General features: G+C 50.3%; 1 protein-coding gene across 10 annotated transcripts in view; it reads right to left on the bottom strand.

Annotated features, from left to right (window-relative positions):
- Positions 1-14,122, bottom strand: part of LOC140403268 (ELAV-like protein 2) — a 258,076-nt gene that overhangs the window by 54,185 nt on the left and 189,769 nt on the right. For all 10 annotated transcript variants that reach the window (XM_072491048.1, XM_072491044.1, XM_072491045.1 and 7 more), the window contains one exon: positions 6,092-6,195. In XM_072491048.1, coding sequence (XP_072347149.1) covers positions 6,092-6,195 — 104 coding nt within the window. The remainder of the gene's footprint in view (positions 1-6,091; positions 6,196-14,122) is intronic.

The following is a 14,122-nucleotide window of genomic DNA, read 5'->3' as shown; positions in this document are numbered from 1 at the left end:
AGTATGGCAGGGGGGTGGGCACGGGAGCAATAGGTCAGAAGGTGAGAGCATTGAGGGAGAACTAGGGAATAGGGACAGTGTGGCTCTGAGGCAGAGCAGACAGGGAGAAGTTGCTGCACACAGTGGGTCTGGTGGCCTGAAGTGCATATGTTTTAATGCAAGGAGCATTACAGGTAAGGCAAATGAACTTAGAGCTTGGATTAGTACTTGGAACTATGATGTTGTTGCCATTACAGAGACCTGGTTGAGGGAAGGGCAGGATTGGCAGCTAAACGTTCCAGGATTTAGATGTTTCAGGTGGGATAGAGGGGGATGTAAAAGGGGAGGTGGAGTTGCGCTACTTGTTCGGGAGAATATCACAGCTGTACTGCGAGAGGACACCTCAGAGGGCAGTGAGGCTATATGGGTAGAGATCAGGAATAAGAAGGGTGCAGTCACAATGTTGGGGGTATACTACAGGCCTCCCAACAGCCAGCGGGAGATAGAGGAGCAGATAGGTAGACAGATTTTGGAAAAGAGTAAAAACAACAGGGTTGTGGTGATGGGAGACTTCAACTTCCCCAACATTGACTGGGACTCACTTAGTGCCAGGGGCTTAGACGGGGCAGAGTTTGTAAGGAGCATCCAGGAGGGCTTCTTAAAACAATATGTAGACAGTCCAACTAGGGAAGGGGCGGTACTGGACCTGGTATTGGGGAATGAGCCCGGCCAGACGGTAGATGTTTCAGTAGGGGAGCATTTCGGTAACAGTGATCACAATTCAGTAAGTTTTAAAGTACTGGTGGACAAGGATAAGAGTGGTCCGAGGATGAATATGCTAAATTGGGGGAGGCTAATTATAACAATATTAGGCGGGAACTGAAGAACATAGATTGGGGGCGGATGTTTGAGGGCAAATCAACATCTGACATGTGGGAGGCTTTCAAGTGTCAGTTGAAAGGAATACAGGACAGGCATGTTCCTGTGAGGAAGAAAGATAAATACGGCAATTTTCGGGAACCTTGGATGACGAATGATATTGTAGGCCTCGTCAAAAAGAAAAAGGAGGCATTTGTCAGGGCTAAAAGGCTGGGAACAGACGAAGCCTGCGTGGAATATAAGGAAAGTAGGAAGGAACTTAAGCAAGGAGTCAGGAGGGCTAGAAGGGGTCACGAAAAGTAATTGGCAAATAGGGTTAAGGAAAATCCCAAGGCTTTTTACACGTACATAAAAAGCAAGAGGGTAGCCAGGGAAAGGGTTGGCCCACTGAAGGATAGGCAAGGGAATCTATGTGTGGAGCCAGAGGAAATGGGCGAGGTACTAAATGAATACTTTGCATCAGTATTCACCAAAGAGAAGGAATTGGTAGATGTTGAGTCTGGAGAAGGGGGTGTAGATAGCCTGGGTCACATTGTGATCCAAAAAGACGAGGTGTTGGTGTCTTAAAAAATATTAAGGTAGATAAGTCCCCAGGGCCTGATGGGATCGACCCCAGAATACTGAAGGAGGCTGGAGAGGAAATTGCTGAGGCCTTGACAGAAATCTTTGGATCCTCGCTGTCTTCAGGGGATGTCCCGGAGGACTGGAGAATAGCCAATGTTGTTCCTCTGTTTAAGAAGGGTAGCAAGGATAATCCCGGGAACTACAGGCCGGTGAGCCTTACTTCAGTGGTAGGGAAATTACTGGAGAGAATTCTTCGAGACAGGATCTACTCCCATTTGGAAGCAAATGGACGTATTAGTGAGAGGCAGCACGGTTTTGTGAAGGGGAGGTCGTGTCTCACTAACTTGATAGAGTTTTTCGAGGAGGTCACTAAGATTTGACAAGGTCCCTCATGGTAGACTAGTACAAAAGGTGAAGTCACACGGGATCAGGGGTGAGCTGGCAAGGTGGATACAGAACTGGCTAGGCCATAGAAGGCAGAGAGTAGCAATGGAGGGATGCTTTTCTAATTGGAGGGCTGTGACCAGTGGTGTTCCACAGGGATCAGTGCTGGGACTTTTGCTCTTTGTAGTATATATAAATGATTTGGAGGAAAATGTAACTGGTCTGATTAGTAAGTTTGCAGACGACACAAAGGTTGGTGGAATTGCGGATAGCGATGAGGACTGTCGGAGGATACAGCAGGATTTAGATTGTCTGGAGACTTGGACGGAGAGATGGCAGATGGGGTTTAATCCGGACAAATGTCAGGTAATGCATTTTGGAAGGTCTAATGCAGGTAGGGACTATACAGTGAATGGTAGAACCCTCAAGAGAATTGAAAGTCAAAGAGATCTAGGAGTACAGGTCTACAGGTCATTGAAAGGGGCAACACAGGTGGAGAAGGTAGTCAAGAAGGCATACGGCATGCTTGCCTTCATTGGCCGGGGCATTGAGTATAAGAATTGGCAAGTCATGTTGCAGCTGTATAGAACCTTAGTTAGGCCACACTTGGAGTATAGTGTTCAATTCTGGTCGCCACACTACCAGAAGGATGTGGAGGCTTTAGAGAGGGTGCAGAAGAGATTTACCAGAATGTTGCCTGGTATGGAGGGCATTAGCTATGAGGAGCGGTTGAATAAACTCGGTTTGTTCTCACTGGAACGAAGGAGGTTGAGGGGAGACCTGATAGAGGTATACAAAATTATGAGGGGCATAGACAGAGTGGATAGTCAGAGGCTTTTCCCCAGGGTAGAGGGGTCAATTACTAGGGGGCATAGGTTTAAGGTGAGAGGGGCAAGGTTTAGAGTAGATGTACGAGGCAAGTTTTTTACGCAGAGGGTAGTGGGTGCCTGGAACTCGCTACCGGAGGAGGTAGTGGAAGCAGGGACGATAGGGACATTTAAGGGGCATCTTGACAAATATATGAATAGGATGGGAATAGAAGGATACGGACCCAGGAAGTGTAGAAGATTGTAGTTTAGTCGGGCAGCATGGTCGGCACGGGCTTGGAGGGCCGAAGGGCCTGTTCCTGTGCTGTACATTTCTTTGTTCTTTGCATTACACCTTGGGGCAATTGTTCATGGCAGGCGCCATATGAATGTCAGCCCTTTTGTTAATTTACGGAGCTGCATTAACCTTGAAACGCTTGTGGGTGGATATGGACCGGTCGAATGTGGAACTTGTACCCGGGTAGTTGAGATGCAGAACGTGGAATTATTGAAAAGATAGCTATATGGGGAAGAATGGAATAGAGGGGTATGTTGATGGGGCTAGACAAATAAGATGAGAGGATTCTCATGTGAAGCATAAACACTAGCATAGTCTAGTTGGGCCGAGCGGCCTATTTCTGGGCTGAAAATACGATTTAACAGGGGGCTCTTCTGGTAGGCTCTCACAGCCTCTCCTGTGCACTCTAGTGCCTGTCAAATTCTCTGTAGGGATAAGTCATGCAATTTTGTAGCTCCACCCATTCCCCACTCCCAAGGCTTGTACGGAAAGACGCTGAAATCAAATAAATGATAATTGCCCAAGTAAACCTGGAGCCAGTGCAGTTGCTGCGGAGTCACTGTGACAGCTCCCTGAAGATCTGTGGCATTTGCTGCAAACCTTTTGTTCGCCCCCCCCCCCCAAAAATAGCACAGAACCAGAACCTTCCATCTCCCTCTGACTGCATTATAAATAGATGCCTGCGCGACTTATACGCCGCGTCCATTGTCATCAGTTTTTTCTTGCCTAGATCCTCCGAGGAATTATGCTTCTTCAGTTTTACTTTTGCGTAATCCCTCGGAGAGTTTGTGCTGCTTGTTTTGCCGACTGAAAATTGTTGACTCGGTCCGGGGCTGCGGTCACCGTTCTGTGGATGCCGGCACCCACCCCCCACCCCCCCCAACCCCTGCCCTGGCAACCCACCCTCCCCACCCTCCACATCTCATCCGGCGGACAATTCTTCATGCCGTGACTCTCCCCAGTGGGTGATTAATTGACCTGTACCCGTGGACCCTATTTTAATTCTCCCCCCTCCTCTCAACACTCTCCCCTATCCCAGTTGAGTGAGGCCGGGGGATGGAGGAGGGTAAAATTGAGCAGTGCTGCCCTTCGGCCCATCGTGGTTGTGCCGGCCATCGAGCACCTATCTATTCTCATCCCATTTACCAGCACTTGTACGCTCTGGCATTTCATCTTAAAGCTTCTCAAACGCTGTGAGGGTTCTCGCCTCGACCACCCGTTCAAGCAGCGAGTTCCAGATTCCCACCACCCTCTGGGTTAAAAGGCTTCTCCTCAAATCCCCTCTAAATCTCCCCTCCTTAAATCTATGTACCCCTGATATTGACCCCTCTACTAAGGGGAAAAGAATCTTCCTATCTATCATAGAACCATAGAATTCCTACAGTGCAGAAGGAGACCCATCAAGTCTGCACCGACCCACTGAAAGAGCACCCTCCCTCGGCTCACTCCACCGCCCGATCCCGTATCCTAACCTGTACATCCCGGGACACTAATTCAGGATGGCCAATCCACCTAACATGCTATCTTTGGACTGTGGGAGGAAACCGGAGCACCCGGAGGAAACCCACGCAGACACGGGGAGTACGTGCAGACTCCGCACAGACAGTCACCCTAGGCCGGAATTGAACCCGGGTCCCTGGCGCTGTGAGGCAGCGATGCTAACCACCCCTATATATATATCCCCCTCATAATTTTGTGTACCTCGATCATGTCCCTCCCCCCCTCAGCCTTCTCTGCTCCAAGGAGTACAACTCCAGCCTAACAAGCCCCTCTTCACAGCTGATACGCCCCAACCCAGGCAAAATCCCGGTAAATCTCCTCTGCGCCCTTTCTAGTGCCAATATGTGAATCCGGCCACATTGATATATTTGGGGTCACATCTGCCGTTTTGACCAAAGGATTGAGCCGGCCCTGGGGGCAGGGGGTGCACAGCAATCAATGCTTTGAGGAGACTTCCTGGAAAGTTCTAGAACCTATTTTGTTTCACTTACATCTGTGGTGTATAGTGTGGCATATTTAATGATGGTACCTCACCATCAGGATACTTTCCAGTTCTATTTCCCAACAGTAATGTCTACTTGGGTCAAGGCCAGGGACAAGAGGCCTTTGGTCCCCTTGAGCCTGTCCCTCCATTCAATGAGATTATGGCACCGTCCGTATCTCAAATCCACCTGCCCACTTTGCTTCCATATTCCTGAATTACCCTTGCTTAACAAAAATTGACCAGTCTGAAGGCGTGAAATTTTAATTGGCCTGGCGCTGGGTTGGGGGGAAAATAGGACTTTGGAGAGAGGTGGGTGTTGGGGAAGTGGGGTGGGGGAGAGAAGCAGAGAGGGTGGGGAGACGCTGAGGTGGGTACCGTGCCTGACGAAAGGTGCCAGGGACAGAAGCCAGGACGAACAAGTCCCGACAAATAAACCTTTATTTTTTGGAGAAAAAATGTCTTCACGTAGACAGAAGAACGGGGAGGGTTTGTTTTTTTACTTTATTCTTTCCTCCTGGGCGTCACAGCATTTGTTACCCATCCCTAATTGACCTTTGAACTGAGTGACTGGTTAGGCCAATGCAGAGGGGCAACCAAGAGTCAACCACATTGCTGCGTGTCTGGAGTCACAAGTAAGTCAGACCGGGTAAGGACGGCAGATTTCCTTCCCTGAAGAGGCGTTAATGAACCAGGGGGGCTTTTTAACGATACTCAATGATAGTTTCATGGTCGCGGTTACTGAGACTGGCTTTTAATTCCAGATTTATGTTCCTGTCATCCCAGAGCATTAGCCTGGCCCTCTGGATTACAAATCCAGTGATGTTACGCCACCATCACCCCTACAGTATACAGCCTAGAAACGGGTCAATCCGTCAAATAACCCATGCTGGTATTGACACTCCACACAATTCTCCTCCAACCCCTACTTCATCTCAAATCCTATCAATATATCCTTCTCCCTCATATAGCTGCTCCCTAAATACATCAAACGCAGGGGGATGGTTAACTCAGTTGGCTGGTTGACTAGATAGCGAGGTGCAGGATAACACCAGCAGTTTGAGTTAAATCCCTGTACTGGTTGCGATAGCCGTTCGGCGGGGGTCTCCTCACCTTGCCCCTTATTATGCTGTAAGGCACGGTTTGCACCCCTCAGACAATGAGGGTGCTACACGAAGAGATGACAAGAGATGTGCCTACCTTGATAGTTTTAGTTTGCAGCTTGAGCCCATTCAAGGTGTTAATGGCTTTGTCCGCATCGTTTGGGTCCACATAGTTGACGAAACCGTATCCTAAGCTCTGGCCTAGAAGAGACAGAAAAAATGAAGAGGGTTCAGGTTCCATAGAATCATAAAATGTACAGTGCAGAAGGAAGCCATTCAGCCCATCGAGTCTACAACTGCCCTTGGAAAGAGCACCCTACTTTTTAAAAATAAATTTAGAGTATCCAATTCATTTTTTCCAATTAAGGGGCAATTGAGTGTGGCCAATTCACCTACCCTGCACATCTTTGGGTTGTGGGGGCGAAATCCACGCAAACATGGGGAGAATGTGCAAACTCCACATGGACAGTGATCCAGAGCCGGGATCGAACCTGGGACCTCGGTGCTGTGAGGCAGTAGCTAACCACTGTGCCACCGTGCTGCCCCAAGAGCACCCTACTTAAGCCCCATGCCTCCACCCTATCCCCTTTATCCCCTTAACCCAGTAACCCCAGCCACCCTTTTTGCACACTAAGGGCAATTTAGCACGGCCAATCCACCTAACCGGTACATCTTTGGACTGTGGCAGGAAACCGGAGCACCCGGAGGAAACCCACGCACACACGGGGAGAACGTGCAGACTCCACACAGTCAGTGACCCGAGGCCGGGAATCGAACCTGGGACCCTGGCGCTGTGAAGCAACTATGCTAACCACTGCGCTACTGTGCCGCCCAGCAGGAAATGCAAGAATGATCAAAGAAGGAAGCTCCTAGATGCATAGATTCTGCTGTGACCCCCTCGGGATGACCCGATTAATCTCCCCTTGAGCCTCGCGAAATACCAGCTGCCCCACTCAGCGGGATAGTTAACTCAGGACCTTAAAAGCGGGCTAGGTAGGAGCTGAGCGTCAGAGTGGGCCCGACTGGAACTTTATTTTTGGTAATAAATCATTTATTTGGCTGTCCTATTGGATTGGATTGGATTGGATTTGTTTATTGTCACGTGTACCGAGGAACAGTGAAAAGTATTTTTCTACGAGCAGCTCAACAGATCATTAAGTACATGAGAAGAAAAGGGAATAAAAGAAAATACATAATGGGGCAACACAACATATACAATGTAACTACATAAGCACTGGCATCGGGTGAAGCATACAGGGTGTAGTGTTAATGAAGTCAGTCCATAAGACGGTCATTTAGGAGTCTGGTGACAGTGGGGAAGAAGCTGTTTTTGAGTCTGTTCGTGCGTGTTCTCAGACTTCTGTATCTCCTGCCCGATGGAAGAAGTTGGAAGAGTGAGTAAGCCGGGTGGGAGGGATCTTTGATTATGCTGCCCGCTTTCTCCAGGCAGCGGGAGGTGTAGACCGAGTCAATGGATGGGAGGCAGGTTCGTGTGATGGACTGGGCGGTGTTCACGACTCTCTGAAGTTTCTTGCGATCCTGGGCCGAGCAGTTGCCATACCAGGCTGTGATGCAGCCCGATAGGATGCTTTCTATGGTGCATCTGTAAAAGTTGGTAAGAGTCAATGTGGACCTGCCGAATTTCCTTAGTTTCCTGGGGACGTATCCGGACTGCTCTGTGACTGCTAAAGATTTGTGGACATTTACAGCACAGAAGAAGGCTATTCAGCCCATTGCGTCTCTGCTGGTCAACAAAGATCTGAATACACTAATCCTACTTTCCAGCGCTCATCCCACAGGCCTGGAGCTTATGGCAGTGCAAGCGAATACTTATTAAATGTTACGAAAGTTTCTGATTAAACCACCTTTTTCAGACTTCCACCACCCTCCAGGGTGCAAAGTTTCTCCTGAACTCCCCTCTTAACCTTCTACCTCTTGGCTTAAATCTATGCCCCCCCCCCTGGTTATTCACCCCTCCACTAATGGAAGAAGTGCCTTCCCATGCACCCCATCAATGCTCCTCGTAATCTTATACATCTCTATCCAGTCACAACGGAAAACAACCCCAAGCCGATCCAATCGCTACTCCTAGCTCAGACCCTAAAGCCCAGGCAGCATCCTGGGGGATCTCTTCCCCACCCTCTCCAGCATATCAGGTTATGGCAACATCACAAACTCTCTTTGCAAGGAGTGGGGTTCACGATTGCACCTTACAATGCGGAGGAGGACTGACACATTTATCACTTAGTGCGTGCCACACTCTTAAGCCACCATTCTCTTTGCTAGGAGGTCCTCATCTGCAGACATGTGGTACTCATGGGTTGCCAGCCTTTCAGGATTCCCATGTGGTCTCCAGCAATTAGAAGATGGTCTTTAGGACCCCGCGCGAAATGTTCAGGAGAAAAATCAGACAGACCATTAAAAAAATTGAACATTAAAAAAAATAAAATCAATTGATTAGTTATAAATGGGTGGGGTGGGGGTGGGGGGAGGAAGGGGAGTGTGGGGGGTTAGGTCAGTTGGCTAGAGGGCTAGCCTATGGATCAGAATAATGCCAACAGCACAGGTTCAATAACCGTTCTGACTGAGGTAGAGTCTGCACGTTCTCCGCGTGTCTGCGTGGGTTTCCTCCGGCTGCTCCGGTTTCCTCCCACAGTCCAGCAATGTACCGGTTAGATTACAGGATTGCAGGGATAGGGTGGGGGAGTGGGTCAAAGTTGGGTGCTCTTTCGGAGGGTCAGTGCAGACTCGATGGGCTGAATGGCCTTCGTCTGCACTGTCGGGTTCTATGAATTGTATGGATGCGGGGCCTGCCTCCACGCATGGTTGGTACTAAAATCATGACAGGAGCCATATCTCAGCGACCCTCAAATTGAGGATTCTACCCAGAGCGGTAAAAGACCGTGGGCTGGATTCTGCGGTCGCCGACGGCGAAATCACGTTCGGCAGCCGGCTAGAGAATCCGAGTTCCCGGCCAAATCGGGGACGGCGCCGCTTTCGCGATGCTCTGCCCCCTTCAAAGCGGCGCACTCTATGAGCACGCCGCGCCACGTATCGATGGCCTCAAGACGCCGCCTGAGGCCCCCCCCCCCCCCGATGCTCCGCCCCCGACCGGCCGAGTTCCCGACGGCGGGGGACACGCGTGGTCTCACCTGTCAGAAACTCGGCGTGGCGGCTGCGGACTCAGTCCAGCGCAGCCACAGTCGGATGTGGGCTGATCCTCGGGCTGGGTGGGGGGGGTGGGTGGAGACATTATTTGGGGCTGGGGGCACTGTGGGGATGTGGTCATGAAGGCAGCTCATCGCCATGAGGGCAGTTAGGGATGGGTATTACAGGTTGTCCTTCTAGATGGTACCGGTCGCGGGTGTGGAAGGTGCTGCCGAAGGAACCTTGGTGAGCTCCTGCAGTGCGTCTTGTCGATGGTTCACACGGCTGCCACTGTGCGGCGATGGTGGCGGAAAGCAAGTGTTTAAGGAGGAGGATGGAATCAGGAGGTGAGTTACTTGCCGCGGGATTCCCAGCCTCTGATCTGCTCTTGTAGCCACAATACTTAGATACATAGATACGTAGAAGATAGGAGCATGAGGAGGCCTTTTGGCCCTTCGAGTCTGCTCCGCCATTCATCACGATAACGGCTGATCATCCAACACAATAGCCTAATCCTGCTTGCTCCCTATAACCTTTGATCCCATTCTCCCCAAGTGCTACATCTAGTCGCCTCTTGAATATATTCAATGTTTTCGCATCAACTACTTCCTGTGGCAATGAATTCCACAGGCTCACCACTCTTTGTATGAAGAAATGTCTCCTTATCTCTGTCCGAAATGGTTTACCCTGAATCCTCAGGTTGTGACCCCTGGTTCTGGACACACCCATCATTGAAAAACATCTTTCCTGCATCTACCCTGTCTAGTCCAGTTAGAATTTTATAAGTCTCCATGAGATCCCCCCTCATTCTTCTGAACTCCAGCGAGAACAATCCCAACCTAGTCAATCTCTCCTCATGTGACAGTCCCGCCATCCCTGGAATCAGTCAGGTAGCCGTCAGTCAGATGGCTAGTTCAGTTCAGTTTCTGGTTAACGGTAACCGCCCAGTGCCTTTGGGCGTTTCTTGATATCTTTCTTTTTATAACTTAAAGTACCCAAATCTTTTGTTCCAATTAAGGGGCAATTTAGCGTGCCCAATCCAGGTACCCTGCACATCTTTTGGGTTGTGGGGGTGGGACCCACGCAGACATGGTGTAGCCTGTTAAAATGGCTAACTCCCGATTTAGAATGGCCAACCCCGATTTAAAATGGCGAACGGAAAAGGCTGATGGGAAAATCAGCAAACAGGACCAAAACAAGCAGCTGCAGGTAAAACTGTGTATTCGCCTCTAGGAAGGCCAGACATGATCGATACCTGCAGCCATCAGCACAACAAAACACCAGCCATCTGAATATTAATGAGCCATCCCCGGGAACAATGTGCAACAAATTAGACACAAAGCCAACCCAGACTTTTCGGCGCCAACAGGAGCCTACACAAAGGGAGGTGAACGATCACCCCAAGACCGCCCATCGATCAAGGAATCGCTCCAGCATTGGAGAATATTGAACCAAGTGATTGGGACAAAGTCCAATCACTTGGAACCAGGTACAGGGTCCGCCCCGATAGGCGGGAAGCCCCTGGGGACTATAAGTATAGAGTCCAAGTTCAAATCGATCCTTCTCCTCTCTGCCACCCTTCTGCAACCCCTTCTGCTGACCTTCTGCAACAGCCGCTCAAATCGTAAGTCTTACTTCAACGCTCGCTACGAGATAGGCGCTCCTAGCTATCGATCTGTACCAGCTTCGAATCCAGCAGGCTCAGAACCCAAACGAAAGGCCATTCGTTTCCCTGACCTGGTGGGCCATTTCCAAGTTAAGTATTGGCCTGTTAGTTGTAGGAAGTAGCTTAGAAGTAGAATCTATGCATGAGTATTGATTACTGTATATAATAAATGTGCGCTGATTTAACTCTTACTAAGCGGTGTGTTGGATTATTGATCATTACTCGGACTTGAACCACGTGGCGGTATCAGAAAGATACCTGGCGACTTAAGAGCAAAGGTGATAAAACAGAGCAATTAAACTAAGGCTAAAGTTAGCAGCAACAATGGGGAGAATGTGCAAACTCCACACGGACAGTGACCCAGAGCCGGGATTGCATCCGGGTCCTCGGTGTCGTGAGGCAGCAGTGCTAACCACTGCGCCACCATGCTGCCCGCGCTGTTTCTCGATATCATGTGGAGTGAATCGAATTGGCTGAAGACCATCACCCATGGTGCTTGGAACCTCCGGAGGAGGCACTGTTGCCGTGGTGATATTACAATCTTCAGAGCTGTGAGACAAAGATTTGCAGCTTTGATAAAATCCTCCCAGAATTCAGTGTATTTGCTGCTTCTGGGAATGTATATCTGAAGCTGCACTCCGACACGCTACTCAACTCCTGTAAATTTCAATGTTTAGCAAACTTACTGAGCTGGATTTTGGGGGCGGGCCTGTTTCTGGGCCCTGAGCCTACCCCTTGGTGGTTGGGATGGGTGGGCAAACAGTCATTCATTCGGATTTTGACAGTGGTAGCCTTGAGAGGAGCGGCAAGCTGCAATAGAGGGTGACTAGCTGAGGGGGAGCTTCAACTTGGAAGCAGTCTCTCTGCAGCCTTTCAATAAATGTAATCAAAAGACAGGCAAAACAGCCACTGTGGGATTTGTAGGACAGGGTGTTTCATAAAATTCCGACAGTGCAGCGGGAGGCCATTCAGCCCATCGAGTTGCACCGACCCTCCAAAAGGGCACCCCACCTAGGCCCTCCCTTCGCCCTATCCCCATAAACCCACCTAACCTGCACATCTTTGGACACGAAGGGGCAATTTTAGCACGGCCAATCCACCTAACCCGCACATCTTTGGACTGTGGGAGGAAACCGGAGCATCCGGGGGAAACCCACGCACACACAGGGGGAGAAAGTGCAAACTCCGCACAGTCACCCAAGGCCGAATCGAACCTCGGTCCTTGGTGCTGTGAGGCAGCAGTGCTAACCACTGTGCCGTCCTGCCGCCACAGGGGTGAGGGGGGGAGAACTGGATTGGGGGGGGGGGGGGGGTCACTCTAATGAGCGACCTTTGGCTACAGTACAATACCGGTAGGGAGGCACACCTGCCACTTGGCGCCTTCCTCCTGACAGTTACCTACCCCTCCGTCCTGTGTCAACCTTCTTGAACTGCCCTTAATACCACTCTTAATGAGCCTAATTGGCTGCCCACCCCGTGGGGGTTGGCCCAATACCCACCTCAGTCAAAATGGCCTGTGCCGGTATTTTCAGACCCCATTCATCTCCAATCCCGACCCCAACAGAGTCTGAAAGCCCTGCCCATTGTACCGCACTAGCTCCAATCAGAACCCCTCTTTGCAAAGGAAGAGTATCTAATGTGGGCTGCCTGATCTATGGTTTGTTACTTGATCCACTTCAATTGAAAACTAATTGGGGCCAGAGCGTTCAGGAGAGATGTTAGGAAGCGCTTCTTCACTCAAAGGTTGGTAGTGGGATGGAACTCTCTCCCACAAATGGTAATTGGTGCCAGATCAGTTGTTAATTCTAAATCTGTGATTGATCAATTTTTGTCAAGCAAAGTATTATGGGATAAAGGCCAAAGGCTGTTGTTAGATCAAAGGTCAGCCATGATCTCATTGAACGGTGGGGCAGGCTCTTGGGTTTGAATGGCCTACTCCTGTTCCTGTGTTTCGTAGAAAATTGCTACTGCCAATTGGCGCAAGGACTGATCCCATAAACACCGAATGGGATAAATAACCAGTTAACCCGTGGAGTCTTGTTTTGGCCATGTTTGAGGCACTTTGGTCAGGATAAGACAGGAATGTTCTGCTCCTCTTCTTCAAAGACGTTACAAGGTATTTTGTACATCCGCCTCGTTCGTCACATTAAACATAACGGTGCCACTCCCCCCGTGCAGCACCCTCTCCGTACCGCACTGGGGGTGTCAGCTGGGAATTGGTGCTCGAGTGAGCTTTGAGTTCACCACTCTCAATGATTCAGCATTTGCAAAGACTGTGGGGGTAGTGGTTATGTCCTGCGGCTGTTAAGGGGCTGTTTAGCATAGAGCTAAATCGCTGGCTTTGAAAGCAGGCTAGCAGCACGGTTCAATTCCCGTACCAGCCTCCCCGAGCAGGCGCCGGAATGTGGCGACTAGGGGCTTTTCACAGTAACTTCATTTGAAGCCTACTTGTGACAATAAGCGATTTTCATTTCATTTCATTCATAAGGCACCTGCTAGTTTGTACATTCAACACTAGCCAATAAGAGTAAGATGTACGAGGCAAGTGGATGATTTACTCAACCAGACCATCTTTGCGTGTACCTTCCACCTGTGCAGTAGTCTTATCCCGACCTATCTCTATATTCCTTCATTCTCAATCCCTTCAATCGTCAATCCGCTCTCGTCTTAACCATTGACATAATCTCCTCTTCAATCATTTATCCCCCATATTTAAAAAAATGGCTTCTCTTGCTCTCTGTCCCAAATCTCATACGGCTAAGTGCCAACGCCGGTGTGGGAACTGTGGCATTTTATGACACCAAAATCAGCGCCAAACCCTCACCGATCGTGGGACCGATACTGGGACCAGTGAGGGGCTTGCAGCCGCACCGGGTAAAACTCCCAGCTCCTGCGGCAAAAACAGTCGGAGAATGGGCGGATCCGTTGCCGCGCATGCGCAAGACGACGACCTGCAGTGGTCACGCCGTGCGACATGGCGCCAGCCGTGCGCGGACCGGACCTGCCAAGTACTGCTCCCCTGGCCAGCCCCTGGCCACCCCCTGGCCATCCCCACCAGTCTCCTCAGCCCTCATGGAAGACCCCCCCCCGCCCCCGGCCAGCAGCACGGCTCCCAGCCAAAAGGCCTGGTCCCCGGCCGCTGAGGCCACACATGTCCCGCGCGGTCAGGAACTCCGCCCATCTGAGGTAGAGCATTGTGGGAGGGCCTTTTGATGACACCATTGCAGAGGGGGGCGGAGGATAGAAAACCGGCGTCAAACCGGCGCCGCCCCCGATTTGCGCGTCGGAAGGGATTCCCCGCCCGATCGCCGATTA

This window comes from Scyliorhinus torazame, chromosome 27 (assembly GCF_047496885.1).
Source record: "Scyliorhinus torazame isolate Kashiwa2021f chromosome 27, sScyTor2.1, whole genome shotgun sequence".
Lineage (NCBI taxonomy): Eukaryota > Metazoa > Chordata > Chondrichthyes > Carcharhiniformes > Scyliorhinidae > Scyliorhinus > Scyliorhinus torazame.
The sequence above is the reverse complement of the archived record's forward strand: the minus strand, read 5'-3'. Positions and strand labels throughout refer to the sequence as shown.